General features: G+C 43.4%; 1 protein-coding gene across 12 annotated transcripts in view; it reads right to left on the bottom strand.

The window, feature by feature from the left end:
• LOC137357234 (pumilio homolog 2) overlaps positions 1–22,271 on the bottom strand; it is a 172,436-nt gene that overhangs the window by 7,717 nt on the left and 142,448 nt on the right. For 9 of the 12 annotated variants that reach the window (XM_068023412.1, XM_068023422.1, XM_068023440.1 and 6 more), the window contains 2 exons: positions 18,809–18,943; positions 18,531–18,668 (listed from right to left, as the gene is read on the bottom strand). In XM_068023412.1, the coding sequence (XP_067879513.1) occupies positions 18,531–18,668; positions 18,809–18,943 (273 nt within the window). The remainder of the gene's footprint in view (positions 1–18,530; positions 18,669–18,808; positions 18,944–22,271) is intronic. The other 3 variants (XM_068023431.1, XM_068023457.1, XM_068023466.1) reach the window with 1 other exon arrangement.

The raw sequence follows: 22,271 nt of genomic DNA, 5'->3' as shown, positions 1-22,271 counted from the left end.
GTGATCCTTGTGGCACTCAAATTGCAGCATGCCAACTTGAAAATGCCCCATTTATCTCTACTCTCTGCTTCCTGTCCATTAACCAATCCTCTATCCATGCTAATATATCACCCACAACTGCATGAACACTTATCTTGTGTATTAATCTTTTGTGTGGCATCTTATTAATAAATTCGTCAAAAAGGACTTGTTCTAATCATAAAAACAAAATACTAAAGATGTTGGAAATCTGAAATAAAAACAGAAATTGCTGGAAATACTCAGGAGGCGAGGCAGCATCTGTGGAGAGAGAAACAGAGTTAACGTTTCAGGTCTGTGACCTTTCATCAGAACTGGTCACAGACTTGAAACGTTAACTCTGCTTCTCTCTCTTGTTCTATACTTTTCTAAGTGCACCGTTAAGACTTCCTGAATAATAGATTCCAGCACTTTCCCAGTGATTTATGTCAGGCTAACAGGCCCTGTGGTTCCCTGTTTTCTCTTCCCCCTCTTTTCTTGGATAGCAGTGAAATATTTGCTAACTTCCAATCTGCTGGGACTGTTCCAGAGTCGAGGGAATTTTCGAAAATCATAGCAGCACATTCACTATCGCTGCAGCTATCTCTTTTAGAACACTAGGATGTAGGCCATCAGGTCCTGGGGATGTCAGATTTTAGTTTAGATTAGATTAGAGATACAGCACTGAAACAGGCCCTTCGGCCCACCGAGTCTGTGCCGAACATCAACCACCCATTTTTTATACTAATCCTACACTAATCCCATATTCCCAACAAACATCCCCACCTATCCCTATATTTCCCTACCACCTACCTATACTAGTGCCAATTTATAATGGCCAATTTACCTATTAACCTGCAAGTCTTTTGGCTTGTGGGAGGAAACCGGAGCACCCGGAGAAAACCCACGCAGACACAGGGAGAACTTGCAAACTCCACACAGGCAGTACCCGGAATTGAACCCGGGTCCCTGGAGCTGTGAGGCTGCGGTGCTAACCACTGCGCCACCGTGCTGCCCTAATTTCCTTGAGTTTCTCCAGGACTTTTTCTCTGCTGATACTAATGACCTGAATTTCCTTAGCCTTATTCGCCCCTGTTGTGTTTTTCTCTGTTTCTTAATGCAAATGCTACCAAACAAATTGGTAAATAACAAAGGGGCTCCTTTATTCAGGAGAATTCTTCACTTGTGCTGTCGACTAACACCAACACTACAACAACGGAACCGACTGATAGACTACATCACTTCCTTTACATAGTCAACAATTTTTTTTTCATATTCGTTTCATGGAATGTGGGTATCGCTGCCAAGGCCAGCATTTGTTGCCCATCCCTAACTGCCCTTGAGGAGGTGGTGGTGAGGTGCCTCTTGAACCCCTGCAGTCCATCTGGTGCAGGTATAAGCACAGTGCTGTTAGGGAGGGACTTCCAGAATTTTGATTCAGCGACAGTGAAGGAACGGCACTACATTTCCAAGACAGGACAATACGTGGCTTGGAGGGGAACTTGCAGATGGTGGCGTGCCCTTGTTCTTCTAGTTGGAAGATGCTGTCGAAGGAGACGTGGTGAGTTTCTGCAGTGCATCTTGTATATGGTACACATTGTTGCCACTGTGCACTGGCGGTGGTGGGATGATCAATGGGCTGCTTTGCCTGAATAGTGTCGAGCTTCATGAGTGTTGTTGGAGCCACATTCATCCAGGCAAGTGGAGAGTATTCCAACACACTCCTGACATCTGCCTTGTAGATGGTGGACAGGCTTTGGGGAGTCAGGAGGTGGGTTACACGCTGCACAATTCCCAGCCTATGATCTGCTCTTGTAGCCACAGTATTTCTGTGGCTGGTTCAGTTCAGTTTCTGGTCAATGGTAACCCCCAGGATGTTGATAGTGAAGGATTCAGCAATGGTAATGCCATTGAATGTCAAGGGGAGATGGTTACAGATTCTCTCTCATTGGAGATAGTCATTGCCTAGCACTTGTGTGGCACAAATGTGCCTAGCACTTGTGTGGCACAAATGTTCCCCGCCACTTATCGACCCAAGGCTGAATGTTACATAAATACGAACATAGAATTAGGAGCAGGAGGAGGCCACTCGACCCCTTGAGCCTGCTCTGTCATTCAGCAAGATCATGGCTGATTTGATCGTAACCCCGACTCCACATTCCCGTATACCTCCGATAACCTTTCACCCCTTTGCTCATCAAAAATCTATCTACCTTTGCCTTAAAAATATTCAAAGACTCTGCTTCCGCTGCCTGTTGAGGAGGAGAGCTCCCAAGACTCACGACCCTGAGAGAAAAAATTTCTCCTCCTCCTCCTTCTTTCTGGCATTTCTTTGCAGACGAAGATTTTGGGAAGGTTGTACTCATCGGTTGCAGGCCCACTGGCGGCTTGTTAGGCCTATCCGTGATCGGTAGATTCTCCCGCAGCGGATATAAGTGAAGGTGTAGTCGCTGCTGGGGGCAATTGGATCTATCCTTCTCCTTTTCTCTTTCATGCTGGTTCTTCTCTCAGTCTCACAAGATGTCTGTAGCCCTCCTGATATAGCATCTCCAGGCATCACTACCTATGGCCTGCACTTCCTACGGGCGATGGTCATCAAGGAATCAAGGGATACGGGGAGAAAGCAGGAACAGGGTACTGAGTTTGGACAATCAGCCATGATTGTATTGAATGGCAGTGCAGGCACGAAGGGCCGAATGGCCTACTCCTGCTCCTATTTACTAAGGTCGATGTGGCACACTTCAGGGAGTCCTTGAAACATTTGCATGGGGCCCCTCTGTTCCTTTTACCTGTGATCAGCTCTCCATACAACACAATCTTGGGCAGGCAACTGTCGTCCATCCGGGCAACATGACCCACCCAACGCAGTTGGCTTCGCAGAAGGATGACCTCGGTGCTGGTGATGTTGGCTGTTTCCAGTACTTCAATATTTGTGATGCGGTCCTGCCAGCGGATCTTGAGGGCAGCGCTGATGGATGCGCTCTAGAAGGTGTACATGACGGCTGTATAGGACCCATGACTCAGCACCATACAGAAAGATGGTGAGGGCTACGGCTTTGTACACTTCGAGTTTGGTCTGTGGTCTGAGGCTGTGGTTGCTCCACACTCGTTTGTAGAGTCTGCCAAATGTACTGTTTGCTTTTAAGAACCTATTGTCCACTTCCTTGTCTATGGTGCCATCAAACGAGATGACGCTCCCCAAATAAATAAATTGCTTGACGGCAGTCAGCTTGGTTCCCTCGATGACTATGCTTGGCGGTTTATATTCTTCTTGGGGTGCAGGCTGATGCAGGACTTCAGTTTTCTTTAAACTGATGTTTAGTCTGAAGAGTTGTGCCGCCTCGGAAAAATGTGTTGCTACACATTGCAGGTCTGACTGACTGTGGGCCAGGAGAGCACAATTATCGGCGAAAAGAAGTTCACGGGTGAGTTTTTCTTGTGTCTTTGTGTGAGCCTGAAAATACCTGAGGTAGAAAAGACCGCAATCAGTCCAGAAGTGTACGTAAACTCCCTCCTTAAGGTCTTCCGTTGCCTGCTGCAGCATCATGCTGAAAAAGATGGTGAATATTTTGGGGACAGCACACAACCCTGCTTCACGCCATTGGAGATTCGGAAGGCACTCGAGAGGTCACTGTTTTGTTTGACTTGTCCGTACTGATTTTCATGAAACTGCTTCACCATGTCCAGGAATTTGGGTGAGCATCCAAGTTTTTTTTTTAAAGATTTTCCAAAGTCCATCTCTACTCAGTTTCGAATGCCTTGGTGAGGTCTACGAAAATGACATATACAGGCCTTTGCTTTGCTCATGACACTTTTCTTGCAATTGTCTGAGTGCAAATACCATATCTGTGGTGCCACTGTTTGCTCTGAAACCACGCTGGCTCTCTGGGAGGTTTTCTTCTGCAATGGTAGGCACAAGCCTGTTCAGAAGTATTCTAACCAGGATCTTCCCAACAATAGAAAGGAGGGTGATCCCACGGTAGTTGGAGCAGTCTGATTTTTCTCCTTTGTTTTTGTACAAGGTGATGATAACGGCATCACAAAGATCCCGTGGAATCCTGCCCTGTTCCCAGCAGGCCGTGAAAAACTCATGGGACGTGGCATATAAGGCAGGGCCACCATGCTTCAAGTCTACGGGTGGAATTTCATTGACTCTGGGAGCTTTGTTGTTCTTCATCTGGTTGGTGGCGGTCAGTTTCCTCCAGACTTGGGCTCTCATCCAGCTTTTCTTTGACAGGTTGTTGTTGGATGAGAATGATGGCAGTATCATGCACTGTGCACTTGGCGCTAAAGAGAGTTTCAAAGTCCTCCAACCAACGATCCAGGACTTGCTCCTTGTCGGTGTGCAAGGTCTTGTCATTGGCGTTCCTCAAGGGGTTAGGGGTTTGATGTACTGGTCCATGAACAGATTTTAGTGCTTCACAGAAACTTACGTGCCAGTATCAGCATACAGTTGAGTTTATTCCGCAAGTGCGATCCACCAGTCATTTTGGATGTTCCTCAGTTTACATTGAAGGGTATTGCATGCTTGACGGTAGGCTGTCTTTTTCTCTTGGCTGGCCGGCTGAGCCAGGTGAGCCTGATGAGCTGAACTCTGTCTTAAATGGGCAAATCCTTATTTTTTAAACAGTGACCCTAGTTCCAGATTCTCTCACAAGAGGAAACATCCTTTCCACATCCACCCTGTCAAGACCCCTCAGGATCTTGCGTTTCAATCAAATTGCCTCTTACTCTTCTAAACCCCAGCAGATACAAGCCTTGCCTGTCCAACCCGGACAACCCGCCCATTCCAGGTATTCGTCTAGTAAACCTTGTCTGAACTGCCTTCAACGCATTTACATCCTTCCTTAAATAAAGGAGACCAATACTCCAGATGTGGTCTCACCAATGCCCTGTATAACTGAAGCATAACCTCCCTAGTTTGGAATTAAATTCCCCTTGCAATAAACGATAACATTCTATTAGCTTTCCTAATTATGTGCTGTACCTACATACTAACTTTTTGCGATTCATGCACTAGGACATCTAGATCCCTCTGCATCTCGAGCTCTGCAATCTCTTATTTAGATAATATGCTTCTTTTTTATTGTTCCTGCCAAAATGGACAATCTCACATCTTCCCACATTATCCTCCATTTGCCAGATCTTTGCCCACTCACTTAACCTATCTATATCCTTTTGTAGCCTCCTTATGGCCTCTTCACAACTTACTTTCCTACCTATCTTTGTGTCATCAGCAAATTTAGCAACCATACCTTCGGTCCCTTCATCCAAGTCATTTATATCAATTGTGAAAAGTTGAGGTCCCAGCACTGATCCCTATGGATTCCGTACATCTTGCCAACCAGAAAATTACCTATTTATGCCTACTCTCTGCTTCCTGTTAGCTAACCAATCCTCTATCCATGCCAAAATATTACCCCAACACCATGAGCTTTTATTTTCCGCAATAACCTTTGATGGCACTTTATCAAATGCCTTCTGGAAATCTAAGTACAGTACATCCACTGGTTCCCCTTTATCCATGGCACGTTATTTCTTCAAAGAACTCCAATAAGTTGGTTAAACGCGATTCCCCTTTCACAAAACCATGTTGACTCTGCTTGATTACCTTGAATTTTTCTAAGTGCCCTGCTATAACGTCTTTAATAATAGTGTCTAACATTTTCCCTATGTCAGATGTTAAGTTAACTGGCCTGTAGTTTCCCGCTTTCTGTCTCCCTCCCTTTTTGAATAAAGGAGTTACATTCACATAAAGGAGTTACATTCGCTCAGACCCAGGTTTGCTGCCTATGGACACAGGCTGCTTGAGTATCTGAGCAGTTGCGAATGGTACTGACCATCGTACAATCATCAGCAAACATCCCACTTCTGATCTTATGATGGAGGGAAGGGCATTCATTGATGAAGCAACTGAAAATGTCTGAGGCTAGGACACTAGCCTGAGGAACTCCCGCAGCAATGCCCTGGGGTTGAGATGATTGGCGTCCAACAACTACAACCATCTTCCATTGTGCTAGATATGACTCAAACCAGTGGAGGGTTTTTCCCGATGCTCATTTACATTTAGTACAAAGTCTATCACAACATCCCCCTTTTCTTAAATAGAGAACAGTTTACACGCTATGTGCATAGAATAGTTACTCTGGAAAAGTCCTCTATCTGAATAGGCATCACACAATGGGAGGTGTGTTACTGATCATTGAGTGAGTGGTTTGTCCTCTATCTGAGTACTATCAGCTCTATCAGAGCTGGCGGGCAGCCATAAAGGCGGGGCTAAAGTGTGGCGAGTCGAAGAGACTTAGCAGTTGGCAGGAAAAAAGACAAAAGCGCAAGGGGAGAGCCAACTGTGTAACAGCCCCGACAAACAAATTTTTCTGCAGCACCTGTGGAAGAGCCTGTCACTCTAGAATTGGCCTTTATAGCCACTCCAGGCGCTGCTCCACACACCACTGACCACCTCCAGGCGCTTACCCATTGTCTCTCGAGATAAGGAGGCCAAAGAAGAAGAGTAGGTGCTACATAATGGGAAATGTGTTACTGAGCGGTGAGTGGAGAGATACAGTTCTCTATTTGAATATGTAAAATATGATAATTGCAAACACTATTTACATGTATGTTCAGCTCTGACAACTAGTCTTCCAGGTGTCCTAAATCTCAAACGCACCAATGGTCTGCTGAATGACCGGACCTGGTAACAGTTACATTCTGTTGTGACCTTGAGTTGTCAGCTCTCTTTTCTTGACTTCTTGGTGTGGAACAACAGTGGTCTTGCATTGCAGTGCTGGACTTGGCTCCTTTTGCTGCTTCGTCATCAAGATGCGTGCGTGCTTGTGTATGTGGCACTGGATAGCTCTCTTAGATTAGATTTGTTCCTTCTCAACGAAGCACCATTTGGCGTGGTCACCTTGTAGGATCATGGCTCTTCATAAACCTTTGACATTTGTGCTGGAAACCACGTTCTCTCCTGCAGGTGTATAAGTCTTACTTTTTGACCAACATGCAGTGGAGGCAATGCTGCACCTGCATGTCTATCATCTTCTCTTGCCATCAATGTGTCCTGGATAGACGATGTTCTTGTGAAGTGAAGGCGCTGGAGGGCTGTCCTCATCTACTGTCCAAACATGATTTCTGTTGGAGACAGCATCCCAGAATCCAATGGTATCGCACTGAGATCCAACGTTGCAACCTTAATGTCTTGACCAGTTTCTGCTGTTACGATCACCTGGTTCATGGTTTATATTAATTTTCTAGCAGTAACTTAATTTTGGAATTCAGTTTTTTTTAAATGCAAGACAAATGAAAATACCTGGTTTGAGAAGCAGGCAAAGAAGCCTAGGGTGGTTACTAATCAAAGGGATTTGCAAAGGCCCATACTTATTTAGTAAGGTCATATTGGGAAACGCAAAGACACTACACAACGGGGACCCCTCTTAACTTGTTAATGGAGACTGTGTGTACAGCTACCTCAGTCAGGGGTTTAAATTATTCACATGCTTTGCCAGATCAAAAAGATATGGAGTTGGAAATAATTAGTTTAAATTGCTATCCATATGTACTACATTGCTATGGAGATGGATGATGCAGGGTGTGTGTTGGTTTTATGATGTGCGTGCTTGCTGACAGTCAGTCAATTCGCTTTTGTAAACCTGTTGGCTTCGGACAAGCAGCTGGCTTTTGGAAGTCAGCTGGGCTCAGGAGAAAAGAGGGCATCAGGAACCAGGGGCGTTTCTGTTTTGAGTAAGGCTCATGCTCAAGCTGAAAAGTCCAGATCCGGGAGATCTGATACCTCAGAAGATGGCTAAGGATTAAGGATATCGAAATAAATTCCTAACAGCTGTGGTACACTTTGGATTGGAGCCAAGAGAAGTGAACAAACCACCAAAATCCTCTCATGTATAGGATAATTCTTGGGGTGGAAGTAACTGTCAAATAGGAGCATTTCTGTTGATTTAGAGTTTGAAGTAAGCGTCATGTTCTGTTAAGATTTTTAAGTTTAAAATATAATTGTTTCCTAATTCTAGTGTTAAGTTGATAGTACATTAACTTTATTTAAAATGTGAAATCTTGTGGCATAATTCTTTCAGGAATAACGGAATTCGATGTTCTCTTTTTAAAAAGTTGATGGTGCTTAACGGGATTGTAATGCTGTGCATTTCTATATTAACGATTTCTCAGTGTTACCATTCGTTCTGCCAATCCATTTGAATGCGGATTACATGGAGATGAGGTGATATGATTCACAGCCCATTTACTGAGAGCCATTAGTCAACGCTTACCTCCTCCGGGGCAGCAAACAAGCATAAAATAGCACTTATGGCGTTGGCCATCATACGCTCGATGTATCCCTGAATCTTCGGATAATTGGTAAGTTAGAGAAGTAAATCAGTGACAAGTAGTCTGCACCTTTGGTACCAAAAAGATTGTATGCCATCTTTGACCATGAAAACGACGGGATGTCATGCGGTGAAGTGGGTCCAACGACTGTTTACCCATGTCAACAGCTGTCAGCTTTAAAACTGACAGCGTGATGTTTTTAAATCTATCTGCTGAGCGCTCCGCTCTCTACAACTTTGGTGGGGGGGGAGGGAAACAAAGAGACAGGAGGGACAGAGAGTGGGGAACACTTAGTGCGGAGTGGGAAACACTGAGGTGGGAGGTGGGGTGGAAGAGATAGAGAGTGGGTAGAGAGGAACAGAGAGAGAGGGGAGAGAAGACAGAGAGAGGTGGAAGGAGGAGACGGGGGGGGGTGGGGGTGAAGAGGGAGACAAGGGAGACAGACAGAGAGAGAGAGAGAGAGAGAGAGAGACAGAGAGGGGTGGGGGGGGGAGAGAGAGAGTCAAAATCATTAAAATAAAAGCAAAATACTGCACATGCTGGAAATCTGAAACAAAAACGGGAAATGCTGGAAATACTCAGCAGGTCCGGCAGCATCTGTGCAGAGAGAAGCAGAATTAATGTTTCAGGTCAGTGACCCTTCATCAGAACTGAGTATTTCCAGCATTTCTTGTTTTTGAGTCAAAGTCATTTACTTACAGCACAGGAGGCGGCCATTCTGTCTATCGAGCCCATGCCGGCTCTCCACAGAGCTATGCAGTCAGTCCCACTCCCTGGCTCGATCCCCGTCGCCCTGCAATTCTATTTTTCTTAGGTGGCCATCCAACTTCCTCTTTATGTCATTGATCGTCTCTGCTTCCGCCACCTTGTGGGCAGGATTTATCCTAGGATTCTCTGGGAAGCTAGGGAGGAGATTGCAGAGCCTTTGTCCTTGATCTTTATGTCGTCATTGTCGACAGGGATAGTGCCGGAAGACTGGAGGATAGCAAATGTTGTCCCCTTGTTCAAGAAGGGGAGTAGAGACAGCCCTGGTAATTATAGACCTGTGAGCCTTACTTCGGTTGTGGGTAAAATGTTGGAAAAGGTTATAAGAGACAGGATGAATAATCATCTTGAAAAGAATAAGTTCATTAGCGATAGTCAGCACGGTTTTGTGACGAGTAGGTCGTGCCTCACAAACCTTATTGAGTTTTTCGAGAAGGTGACCAAACAGGTGGATGAGGGTAAAGCAGTGGATGTGGTGTATATGGATTTCAGTAAGGCGTTTGATAAGGTTCCCCATGGTAGGCTATTGCAGAAAATACGGAAGTATGGGGTTGAAGGTGATTTAGAGCTTTGGATCAGAAATTGGCTAGCTGAAAGAAGACAGAGGGTGGTGGTTGATGGCAAATGTTCATCCTGGAGTTTAGTTACTAGTGGTGTACCGCAAGGATCTGTTTTGGGGCCACTGCTGTTTGTCATTTTTATAAATGACCTGGAAGAGGGTGTAGAAGGGTGGGTTAGTAAATTTGCGGATGACACTAAGGTCGGTGGAGTTGTGGATAGTGCCGAAGGATGTTGTAGGGTACAGAGGGACATAGATAGGCTGCAGAGCTGGGCTGAGAGATGGCAAATGGAGTTTAATGCGAAAAAGTGCGAGGTGATTCGCTTTGGAAGGAGTAACAGGAATGCAGAGTACTGGGCTAATGGGAAGATTCTTGGTAGTGTAGATGAACAGAGAGATCTTGGTGTCCAGGTGCATAAATCCCTGAAGGTTGCTACCCAGGTTAATAGGGCTGTTAAGAAGGCATATGGTGTGTTAGCTTTTATTAGTAGGGGGATCGAGTTTCGGAGCCACGAGGTCATGATGCAGCTGTACAAAACTCTGGTGAGACCGCACCTGGAGTATTGCGTGCAGTTCTGGTCACTGCATTATAGGAAGGATGTGGAAGCTTTGGAAAGGGTGCAGAGGAGATTTACTAGGATGTTGCCTGGTATGGAGGGAAGGTCTTACGAGGAAAGGCTGAGGGACTTGAGGTTGTTTTCGTTGGAGAGAAGGAGGAGGAGAGGTGACTTAATAGAGACATATAAGATAATCAGAGGGTTAGATAGGGTGGATACTGAGAGTCTTTTTCCTCGGATGGTGATGGCAAACACGAGGGGACATAGCTTTAAGTTGAGGGGTGATAGATATAGGACAGATGTCAGAGGTAGTTTCTTTACTCAGAGTAGTAGGGGCGTGGAACGCCCTGCCTGCAACAGTAGTAGACTCGCCAACTTTAAGGGCATTTAAGTGGTCATTGGATAGACATATGGATGAAAATGGAATAGTGTAGGTCAGATGGTTTCACAAGTCGGCGCAACATCGAGGGCCGAAGGGCCTGTACTGCGCTGTAATGTTCTAATTCTAATTCTGGCACATTTTTTGCTGTTAAAAACTAGCTCCTCTTGTCTGGCAGTCTCCATAAGCACATGGAGGTTCCCATCATGTTCGGCTTTTGTACGCCCAACAGCAATATCATTTGCAATGCCGATACATGCTCAGTGATGCGGTATATGTGCTGCTGGAAGATGTCCTGGCTTACTGACAAACCAAACGGCACGCATAGGAAACAATATCTCTTATTGCGGTTCTGAAAGTTGTCAACTCCTGTAACTCTGCAGAGAGTTGAACTGACCAGTACCCATGTTTTGCATCAGATTTAGAGAAATACTTGGCTCTGGCACATGTTGGGTTGAGCTCTACAAGTGTAGGCAGTTTGTGTACCCACCTCGAATGGCTTGCTCAGACTTCTCAGATCCAGACATAGTCTGATTGCGCCATCTTTCTTAACTACAGTTGTGACTGAATTGCACCAGTCATGCTGTACGCAACAGATTATTCCTCCACTCTCCATGGTGTCAAGCTCTGCTACCAGCTTGTTTTCTAAGTGAATACTGGACTTTTGTGGTGGATCTATGGATGGTGTCACATCTTCCTTAAAATGAAGAATTGCACCTCCAAAGTTGCCCACGATGTTGAATCTGTCGGGATCCTTTGTACATCTTTGATTGACTCAATAGGAGTGCACTTACTTCGACTGTTTTGTTTTTTTGACTGGTTAAGCTCATGAATTGTAACTATGTGTAGCTCGCTGCATGCTGGCAGTTTGGCTACTGCTGGACCTGCAACATTTACGACGTAAAAAGGTTATGGTGACCAGGCGGAGTCTCCATATCTGCAATTTAGGGTTGAAACTCATACATTGCATCTGTGACCCATTGTACACAAAGTCTCATTCTGGTTGGTTGGATCACTGTCTTCCATCTTTCCTGCTACATATCCTTCAATGTGTGTAGTGGATGAATGCTAGCGCTTGCCCCAATGTCAACTTTCAGATGTGGTCTGTGCTTTCCATTTTTGCTTGGGTAGATGACTTCTATCGTGAAGGCTTCAGACTTCGTTGTGGCATCGACTTGACGTGTGACTGTCTTCTCACCCTGCATCATCTCTTTTGTTCAGGTTCCCACCAACTCATGGACTGGCCTGCATTTCTGGCGATGCTTTAGGGACCCTTTTCTGTCCTTTCCACCAGGTATCGCCTGTCTGTGGCTATAATGTGGATTGCTCTGGCTTCTTCCTTCATCTTCACTGCCAGACCTCCTGAACATCCTTGCCCAGTGCCCCGAGGCCACACACTTTGCATGTACCTCTATATGCTGGACACTTGCGCTGTTGGCGGAAGAGCACACACTTGTAACACCCCTTGCCTTGCTTCGGTGTCTTGGCTATTTCACCTACAGCTGACACCAATCTTAGGGCTTGCAAGTATCGTCAGCCTGCTACGATGGCTTCGTACTTGCGTCCATCTTGCAGCATGCTTTTGATATCGTACCTCTTTTTGGATGCCGAGCAAGTCTCACTAACTCCATTATGCACTCAGATAGCTCCGCATCGGAGAAATCACACTCTTTTCCCTTATCCATGCATCTGCTCACCAACTGGTCGATGGTTTCGTTTTGTTGCTGTCTATAACTCATGAACTCTCGCCTACGAACTTGAAAATTTGCCTCAACCTTCAGCTAGTTTTCCAGCATAGACTCCTGTTTGGCAGGATCGTTTTGGTCCGTCTCTGATAAACCGGATATATTATTCTTGTGGAGACCTTCATTGCCTATTGCAATTTTAATTTTAATGGCTTGCTTCTCTAGTTTTGTGGCTGCAAGGTCCAGAAAACTCGCTGCCTAAACAACTTCAAGTCAGAAAACATCTGGAACTTTCCAGTTCATGGTCACCATGGCCTTAGATCTGATTATTTCCAAAGGACTTTGGAATTAATGCAGGTCTGCTTTGCCTACGGAGCTAGACTTCATCCACACCTGAGCTTTGTGGCTGCAGTGTGGACTTTCAGTCTCTGGACAGAGTGATTCCTCCCCCGGAATCTGCTTTGGCAGGAGAACTCGGCGACGGCTCAATGGCTTGCAGACTCTCAATTTTAAGCGGGAATAACTCTCCAGCACAGATCGCTGCTGGAAAACTGCTGGTCTGGATGGTGAGCTACTCAAACGCACCTATCCCTTACAGTACTCACCCTGCGAGAATTCTGACCCTGAGGGTGATGGTTGGCGCCACATCTTCTTTGCTGCTGCTTCTTGCCGTTTTTCCAAAATGCTGTTCCAGGCTTCTACAGCTGCTCTTTGTCCTCCACTGCTGCCACCATATTGTATGTTTCTCTGTTTCTTAATACAAACGCTACCAAACAAATTGGTAAATAACAAATGGGGGTCTCTATTCAGGAGAGCTCTTAGCGTGTGCCGTCGACTAACACCAACACTACTAATACTGAATCACCTGACGCATCACTTCCGATAGCATGTCCAATCTATTTACATATTCAACAGTACGTTCACTTACATTCAGTACAAAATCATATCACAACTCCATATTATAATCCCTAGGTTACCATCTATTTATGGTATGTAACTTGTGTCTTCAACTGTGAAGACAGACACAAAATATTTGTTCAATGTCTGTCATTTCCTCATGCCATTTGATAATTTCTCCTGTCTGTTTCTAAGGGACGAACATTTACTTTTGCTACTCTCTTCCTTTTTATATACTTGTAAAAGCTCTTATAATCTGCTTTTATATTCCTGGCCAGTTTACTCTCATTCTATTTTTTTTTTTTCGTTTTTATCAAAAGGCGAGATGGATAAACATGGAAACTATAAGCAAGTCAGGCTAATGCTACTGCTAGAAAAACTTCTAGCAATAATAATCTGGGGCAAAATTAATTGGCATTTGGAAAAGTATGGACTATTAAATGAAAATCAGGATGAATTTCTTAAAGATAAATTGTGTTGACTAATATGATAAAAGTTCTCTGATGAAATAACAGAGAGGGTTGATGTTCATATGGACTTCAAAATGTGTTTGACAAAGTACTATATAACAGACTTATTAGCAAAATTAAAGGCTACAAGGATTCAACAGTGGTAGCATGGATACAACACTGTCTAAGGGACATAAGGAAGAGAGTAGTGGTGACTGTTGATTTTCAGACTGGAGGGAGGTATACAGAGGTGTTCCCCAGGCATCAGTATTAGGACCACTGCTCCTTCTGATCTATATTAATGGCCTGGGTTCAGGTATACCAGGCTTGATTTCAAAATTTGCAGATGATACAAAACTATGGGGAAGATAGTGACAGACATCAAGACAACATAGACAGACTTGTGAAATGGGCATTCATGCAGCGGATGAAATTTAACGCAGAGAAGTGTTAATGATACATTTTGGTAGGAATAATGAGGAGAGGCAATATGAACTGAATGGTCAATTTTAAAAGGGGGTGCAGGAACAAAGACGCTTGTCGTTGTATGTACACGTATCTTTGAATATGGCAGAACAAGTTGAAAAGGCTGTAAAAAAAACATATGGGATCCTTGGCTTTATTAATAGGGGTATAAAGTACTAAAGCAAGGAAATTATGCTAAGCCTTAATTAAAAACAGACTTGCATTTACATAGCACTATTCATGATATCCCAAAGCACTTTACAGCCAATTGAGTACTTTTGAAGTGTGGTCACTGCTGTAATATGGGAGACCTGGCTGCCAATTTGTGCACAGCAAGCTCCCACAAACACGAGTGCGATAATGACTGGACAATCTGTTTGTGGTGTTGATTGATAAATGAATATTGGCAAGGATACAGGGGAATAACTCCTCTGCTCTTCTTCGAAATAGCGCCATGGAATCTTTTACGTCCACCTGAGAGAGGGCAGACGGTTTTAACATCTTACCCGAAAGACGACACCTCCGATAGTGCAGCATTCCCTCTGTAATGCACTGGAGAGTCAGTCTTAATTTTCCGCGCATACTGTCTTGGAGTGAAACTTGAACCCACAACCTTCCAACTCAGACCAGAGTGCTACCAACTGAGCCTAACTGACACTTCAAACATTGGTTTGGCCTCAGCTGGAATACGGTGTTCAATTCTGGGCAGCACACTTTAGGAAGGATGTCAACGCCTTAAGAAGGTGCAGAAATTATTTACTAGAATGGTACCAGGGTGAGGGGCTTCAGTTATGTGGAGAGACTGGAGAAGCTGGGCTTATTTTCCTTGGAACAGAGAAGGTTAAGAGGAAATTTGATAGAGATATTCAAAATCACGAACTGTTTTGATAAGAGCAAGTTAAAAGAAATTGTTTCCAATGTCAAAATAATCTGTAACCAGAGGACAGATATAAGGTGATTAACTAAATAAACAGAAGCTACAGGAGGAAACACTTTCTCTTTAACACAGTGAATTGTTGCGATCGACAATGCACTTCCCGAAAGTGTAGGTGAAGCAGATTCAAAAGTAACTTTCAAAAAGGAATTGGATAAATGCTTGAAGGGAAAAAAATTACAGGGCTATGGGAAAAGAACAGAGGAGGATAATTTTAACAAAGAGCCGACACAGGCACAATGGGCTGAATGGCCTCCTTCTGTGCTGTTACCACTCCATGATTTGTGATGCTCTACCAAAATGATGGGAAAACCATTGTTCTAATTTAATCTTGCGTTTCGAAGGACATATTAGGTGGAAGGCAGCAACAGGTCTGATCAGTTAGTAGCACATCACACTGAAGGGCTGAGTGAAATGCAACTGGCAAGTCAGACAGCTGAGATCAGAATTGGGATACTCATTACCTAGCTAACTCTATTTGTTTAAATGGGTTGATCAATTTGTTTGACAAGTTGCACAATGTTTGGATACAAGAAAGGAATTTATGTAGTGATATTTTATTCAAGTGGAATAAATGGAGTATTTTCTCTATTTTTATCTCTTGACTGCATCTTTTAGTTTGAATGGGTCTTTAAAATATCAAATACAAAATCAAAGTTATTCATACAAGACATCTGTAAGTAACACTACCAAAGGAAGAAACCTCTACATGCAAAGTTGCTAAGTGTCCCACTACAACATTTCTTGATTACTGTTCAAATAGTTGGTTATAGACTGCTAGCTCATCACCTTCAATAATTTGGTAAACAATGTATTTGCTTTGTGAAGCTCATCTGCATAGACTTCAAAGAATCATTTTAGATCATACAGCAATTTTAAGCATAAACATTTCAGTACTGCCAACTTTCAATTCAATTTGGTTTCATTTAGTAGAGGCAAATCACAACTCTTCAGGTATATGCCTATATAAATCCCACATAGACTGAATCTTGTTGGTTCATGAAGGAATCAGACTAAAGTCCATCCCAATAAGTATTTATTTATTAAACCTGTTGACAGCTTATTCTGTTATGAAAGTATCTCGGTTGGTTGACAGTTAATTATCTGAATTGATGTGCAATGCAGTTCAAGTTTTATATGTTGTACAGTAATAAAAAGGTTAACAGTTTGACCAGGGCAGATTACTTCACATATACAGTCACATTTTAGTTCATAAGGAGAAATTGCTCATCTATGGAGGTGAATGTTTTTGCTCCCTGTTGGAAGTGTATCTAGAACTAATCTCAATTGTAACATTAATGTGTGAGGGAAAAATATATATGCCATACTATTTTGCTCAATTAAGCAGAACATTATTTTACCAGATAATTGCGCCACTGTGCCACCCTAGTCATCTATCTCTTCAAACTAAAAGCCTCAGGACCACGGAATTCAACTAGAAACCAGCCAAATCACCGAACTTCACAGACTGTATACCTTTTTATGGACTCTAAACTCAACCAATCTACCTTTCCCCACACTGTAACCTATTTGTGTGTGTGGAAACCTCTAGTGTGTGTGTCTGAGTGAAAGCTGGTGCGTTGTTTATTATTTTATTTGTTCGATTTCAGTACAATAAAGTTAACCTCTTTCTTTGTTAACTCAAGAAATCCTATCCGATTGGTTCTGGTTATGATCATAGTAAGTAAGTAATCAAACATCTACTAATTGGCCAGTACATCCACTTTAAGAACAAGCAGTGGGGGTGGTACAGTGGCGCAGTGGTTAGCACCGCAGCCTCACAGCTCCAGCGACCCGAGTTCAGTTTTGGGTCCTGCCTGTGCGGAGTTTGCAAGTTCTCCCTGTGACTGTGTGGGTTTCTGCCGGGTGCTCCAGTTTCCTCCCACAGCCAAAGACTTGTAGGTTGATAGGTAAATTGGCCATTGTAAATTGCCACTAGTGTAGGTAGGAGGTAGGGAATATGGGATTAATGTAGGATTAGTATAAATGGGTGGTTGTTGGTCAGCACAGACTCGGTGGGCCGAAGGGCCTGTTTCAGTGCTGTATCTCTAAATAAATAAATAAATAATTCCCTTAAGTGGGATACCTTATACTCCGAACTGAGTTCCGAAGAAGGGTCACTGACCCGAAACGTTAACTCTGTTTCTCTTTCCACAGATGCTGCCAGACCTGCTGAGTGGTTCCAGCATTTCTTCTTTTTATTTCATAGTACTTCCAAGTTTTGTGTCATCCGCAAATTTTGAAATTGTCCCCTGGACACCCATGTCTATCACTGATATAGATCAAGAAAAGCAGTGGTCCTAGTACCAACTCCTGGGGCACCCCACTCTTACCTTCCTCCTGGCTGAAAAACAACCGCTTGCCACTACTGTCATTCAGCCAACTTCGTATCAATGCTGCCACTTTCTTCAACTTTGCTTGCAAGTTCATTATGTGGCACTTTATAAAACGCTTTCTGGAAGCCCATATACACCACATCAACCACATTACCCTCATCAACCATCTGTTACCAATTCAAAAAATTGAATCAAGTTAATTAAACACAATTTCCCTTTAACGAATCCGTGCTGGCTTTCCCTAATTCATTCACCTTTGACCAAGTGACTTCAATTTTGTCCCTAAAAGCTTTCCCAACACTGAGGTTGTTACTGGGTTTATCCTTACACTCTTTTTTAAATAAGAGTGGAACATTTGCAATTGCCTAGTCCTCTGGCACACCCCCATATCGGAGAAGGACTGGAAGATTATGGCCTGTACCATTGCAATTTCCACCCTTGCTTCCCTCAACATCCTCGGATGCATTTTATATGGCCCTGGTGACTTATCAATTTTAAGTACAGCCAGCCTTTATAATACCTCCATTTTTTAATCAATTTTTAGCTCATCCAATATCTCAACTACCTCATCATTCACAATGACTCCAGCCACATCTTCCTTGGTATTCATTTAGTACCTCACTATGCCCTTTGGCTCCATGCATAGATCCCCTTTTTGGTTCCTAATCGGCCCCACCCCCTCCTCTTACTGTCCTATTTATACGGCTGAAGAAGAATTTTGGATTCCCTTTTGCGTTAGCTGTCATTCTCTTCTCGCCTCCCTGATTTCTTTTTTTCACTTCCCCTCTAAACTTTCTATATTTAGCCTGGTTCTCACTTGCGTTATCAACCAGACATTTGTCACATGCCTCCTTTTTATGCTTCATCTTACTCGCTATCTCTTATCACCAGGGATAAGAAGTTTTGCAATATGTTTTTTGATTCTACCAATATCAGCTCTCAAAAAAGGATACCTAGTCACTTTGCATGCCATTCATTTCTCAGCTCAAATGCCTGGGGCAAGACACAATTGTGAAGTACAAGAGGAATTGGTTTTATCTAACTTGTTAATGGCAAACCATTCTTACTTATACAATTGCACATTTGAAAACATATTTGAAGTCATATATGAAATAGCTTCTGCAAAGTAGGCCCCTAGAGGTATAAAGCAACAAAAAAAAAACTGCTCACCTGTCCTTTAAAAGCATCAATAACGAACTGGAGAGATTGAGGTTGCACACACTCTATGCACTTTTGAACAACGTGGTTTCCATTTTGGTCTTTAACACATTTTAAAACGTGACCATCCAGTTCCTTTACCATATCATTCTGCAATGAGAAGAGGACTATTAAAAACTACAATTTCAATCCATTAGAAAAATATTAGAACATTAATATTTCTGCACCAATGATTTATTCAAGCTTTTATTAACAATTGATTTATATTTTAAAAATCTGTTCAAACTTACAATTACCTGCTGGTCTGCTGATATGGATTCTAATGCCTTCTGAATAACACGACAACCATACATCTGTAGGGCCAAGGGTAAAACATGGCCACGGATGCGCTGAGCTAAAGCTAGCTTTTGATCCAAGCTTCCAAACTGAAAAATTAAAACAAATCCATAAATTTCAAGTCAAACTGAAATATACAAATATGAATCCAACTTCTCAAAGGTTGCAATATTTTGTGTCTGTCAGAGCCACTGCCCTGGTTTAGGCTTCTGAATCAATCCCTTCCTCAGGACGAGGTAAATTAATTTCTCATGTCCCTCTGTACTGCTCCATAACTGCAGGGAGAGTGGAGAACATGAACCAGAGGTTAGGTGATGAGAATGATTTAAACATTCAACTAAATAATTTTACTAAAAGTCAGTAAAGCAGTACATGCTGACTGCAAATCATAGTGGCTGGGTGCTGGGCACTGAAGGGGCGGGGGGTGGGGGTGGGAGATTCAAGGGAAATCAATAGCCTACTCTCCTCCCATCCCCAAACTTCCACTATTTATTTTGAGTACGTTAAAGCCATTGTAAGTTGTTCCAGAACATAACTGGATAGGCTGAAGTAAAGTTACAAATAGTACTAGATCTTATACAGAAATTTATCACTCATCAGACCTTACAACAAAAATTTAAACAGAAGAGTGCATGAATTATACATGGAACACAAAGATGGTTTTAACTTACTGAAAATTCTCACATTCTAATTTTGAATACTTTAACGCCAGAAATTAGAAAGACATACATTTGCAGCATTAGGAGGGAAAACCCCCTACAATGCTGCACATTTGCCAACTTAACTTTTTAAGAATTTACAAGTTCATAAAGTGACCTATTATAGAATTAGCTGCTACATTGCCAGTGGAGTAGTTATAGCGCACATTAGTCCTCTACCTATATTAAAGGAATTCTACACCCACTAGAACTTTGTTGTACTAGTAAATCTCATGTGACATTGCACACGGCATTACAGTCCACCAGGCTGGTACTGGTACGGGCAAGTGGGCCATAGATCACAGGATAGGGAGTTAAATGCATGACTAGTGATACGAGTTAGAATATGAAGCCCATTAAAAGTAATGCTAGAGCAGGGATAGTTTTATTGCAATTGTGATTAGATGCTGTTTTATGTATCCAACCAAATCAGGCTCATCAAGTGCATGACATGTGGATTAAAAACAAGAATGTAGTTGGGTTGTTGGTGACGGAAAGTCATTAGAGCTCCATGCAAAAGTTCTTCAGAGAAGCATCTGCAGCCCAATCATCTTCCACCACCTCATCAATGATAAACTCAGGGATAGAACTGTTCATTAATTCACAACTCTTTCAAAAATGAAGCAGCTCATGCTAGCCTGAAGGGGGAGTTGGATAACAAACTACTGTCTACTGTCCCAGTAGACCCATCGTTTCAGCCTGTACATGCCCCATGGAACTTACTTCTTCCTACCGCGACTCTTTTTTTTCTCGCCTAGTCCAGTCTCTTCCCACTTACATCCCTGACTCTTCTGATGCCCTATGTCATTTCAACAATTTCCAGTTTCCCTGCGCTAACCACCTACTCCTCACGATGGATGTCCAATTTTTCTACACCTCCATCCCCGACCAGGATAGTTTAAGGGCTCTCCGCCACTTCCTCGAACAGAGGCCGAGCCAGTCCCCATCCACCACCACCCTCCTCCGCCTGGCTGAACTTGTCCTCACTTTGAACAATTTCTCCTTCAACTTCACTCACTTCCTCCAAATAAAAGGTGCTGCTATGGATGCCCACATGGGTCCCACTTATGCCCGTCTTTTTGTGGAGTTTGTCAAATATTCATTGTTCCAGTCCTACTCAGGCCCCCTCACCCAACTCTTTTTCCTATACACTGATGACTGTATTGGTGCCGTTTTCTGCTCCCACCCCGAACTAGAAACCGTCATCAACTTTGCTTCCAATTTCCACCCTTCTCTCACCTTCATCTGGCCCATCTCCAACACTTCCCTCAACTTCTCCATCTCTGGGGATAGGCTGTCCACTAATATTCAACATAAGCCCACTGTCTCCCATAGCTACCTCGATTATACTTCCACACACCCTGCCCCCTGTAAGAACTCCATTCCATTCTCCCAGTTTCTTTGTCTCCGACTCATCTGTTCTGATGTTGCTACCTTCTATAACAGTGCTTCTGATATGTCTTCCTTTTTCAAGTGAGGATTCCCCTGCACTGTGGTTGAGAGGGACTCAACTGTGTCCAACCCATTTCCTGCACTTCTGCCCTCACCCCTTCCTCCCAGAACCATAACACGGTTCCCCTTGTCCTCACTTTCCACCCCACCAGCCTTAAAATCCAAAGGATCACCCTCCACCATTTCCGCCACCTCCAGTGTGATGCCACCACCAAACACATCTTCCCCTCCCGTGAGCATACCGAAGCATTTGCTGCCTCTGTGACACCCTCGTCCACTCCTCCATCACCTCGTCCCCTTCCCATGCAATTGCAGAAGATGCCCTTTTACCTCCTCTCTTCTCACCATTCAAGGCCCCAAACACTCCTTCCAGGTAAAGCAACGATTTACTTGTACTTCTTTCAATTTAGTATACTGTATTTGCTGCTCACAATGCAGTTGCCTCTATATTAGGGAGACCAAACACAGATTGGGTGACCACTTTGCGGAACACTTCCGCTCAGTCTGCAAGCATGACTCAGAGTTTCCAGTTGCTTGCCATTTTAATTCATCACCTTATTCCCATGCCAACATTACTGTCCTTGGCCTGCTGCAGTGTTCCAGTGAACATCAATGCAAGATGGAGGAATAGCACCTCATCTTCTGGACTCAACATTAAGTTCAACAATTTCAGAGCATGATTTCCGTTTTCATTTTCTTTCATTTTGTTTTATTTTATTTAGTTCCATTTTTTTTAACCATGGGCCTGTCTTAAACTTGTTTTTCAGGTTTATGGTTTTGGACAGGGCTGTCCATTATTCTGACATCAACACTCTCTGGATTAATGCTTTGTCTTTTCATACAACTATTAGCACTCCTTCTGCCTTTGTTCGTGACATCTTTGTCATTTAATCACTCCTGCCCTCTGCCCTATCACACATCTTCCCTTTAGTTCTTCTTCCCCACCTTCCCCTTTTCATTTGCTCAAAGCCTATTACATTTCTAACCTTTGCTAGCTCCGATGGAAGGTCATACATCTGAAACGTTAACGGTTTCTCTCTCCACAGATGCTGCCAGACCTGAATGTCTCCAGCACTTTGTTTTTATTTCAGATTTCCAGGATCTGCAGTATTTTGCTTTTATTAACCCCTTGGCTTGACAAGTGGCAGGTAACATTGAGTTTAGTTTAGTTTAGAGATACAGCACTGAAACAGGCCCTTCGGCCCACCGAGTCTGTGCCGACCATCAACCACCCATCTTTATCCTAATCCTACACTAATTCCATATT

This window comes from Heterodontus francisci, chromosome 3 (genome assembly GCF_036365525.1).
Source record: "Heterodontus francisci isolate sHetFra1 chromosome 3, sHetFra1.hap1, whole genome shotgun sequence".
Taxonomy (NCBI): domain Eukaryota; kingdom Metazoa; phylum Chordata; class Chondrichthyes; order Heterodontiformes; family Heterodontidae; genus Heterodontus; species Heterodontus francisci.
Note: the sequence above shows the minus strand (reverse complement) of the source record. Positions and strands in the feature narration are given on the sequence as shown.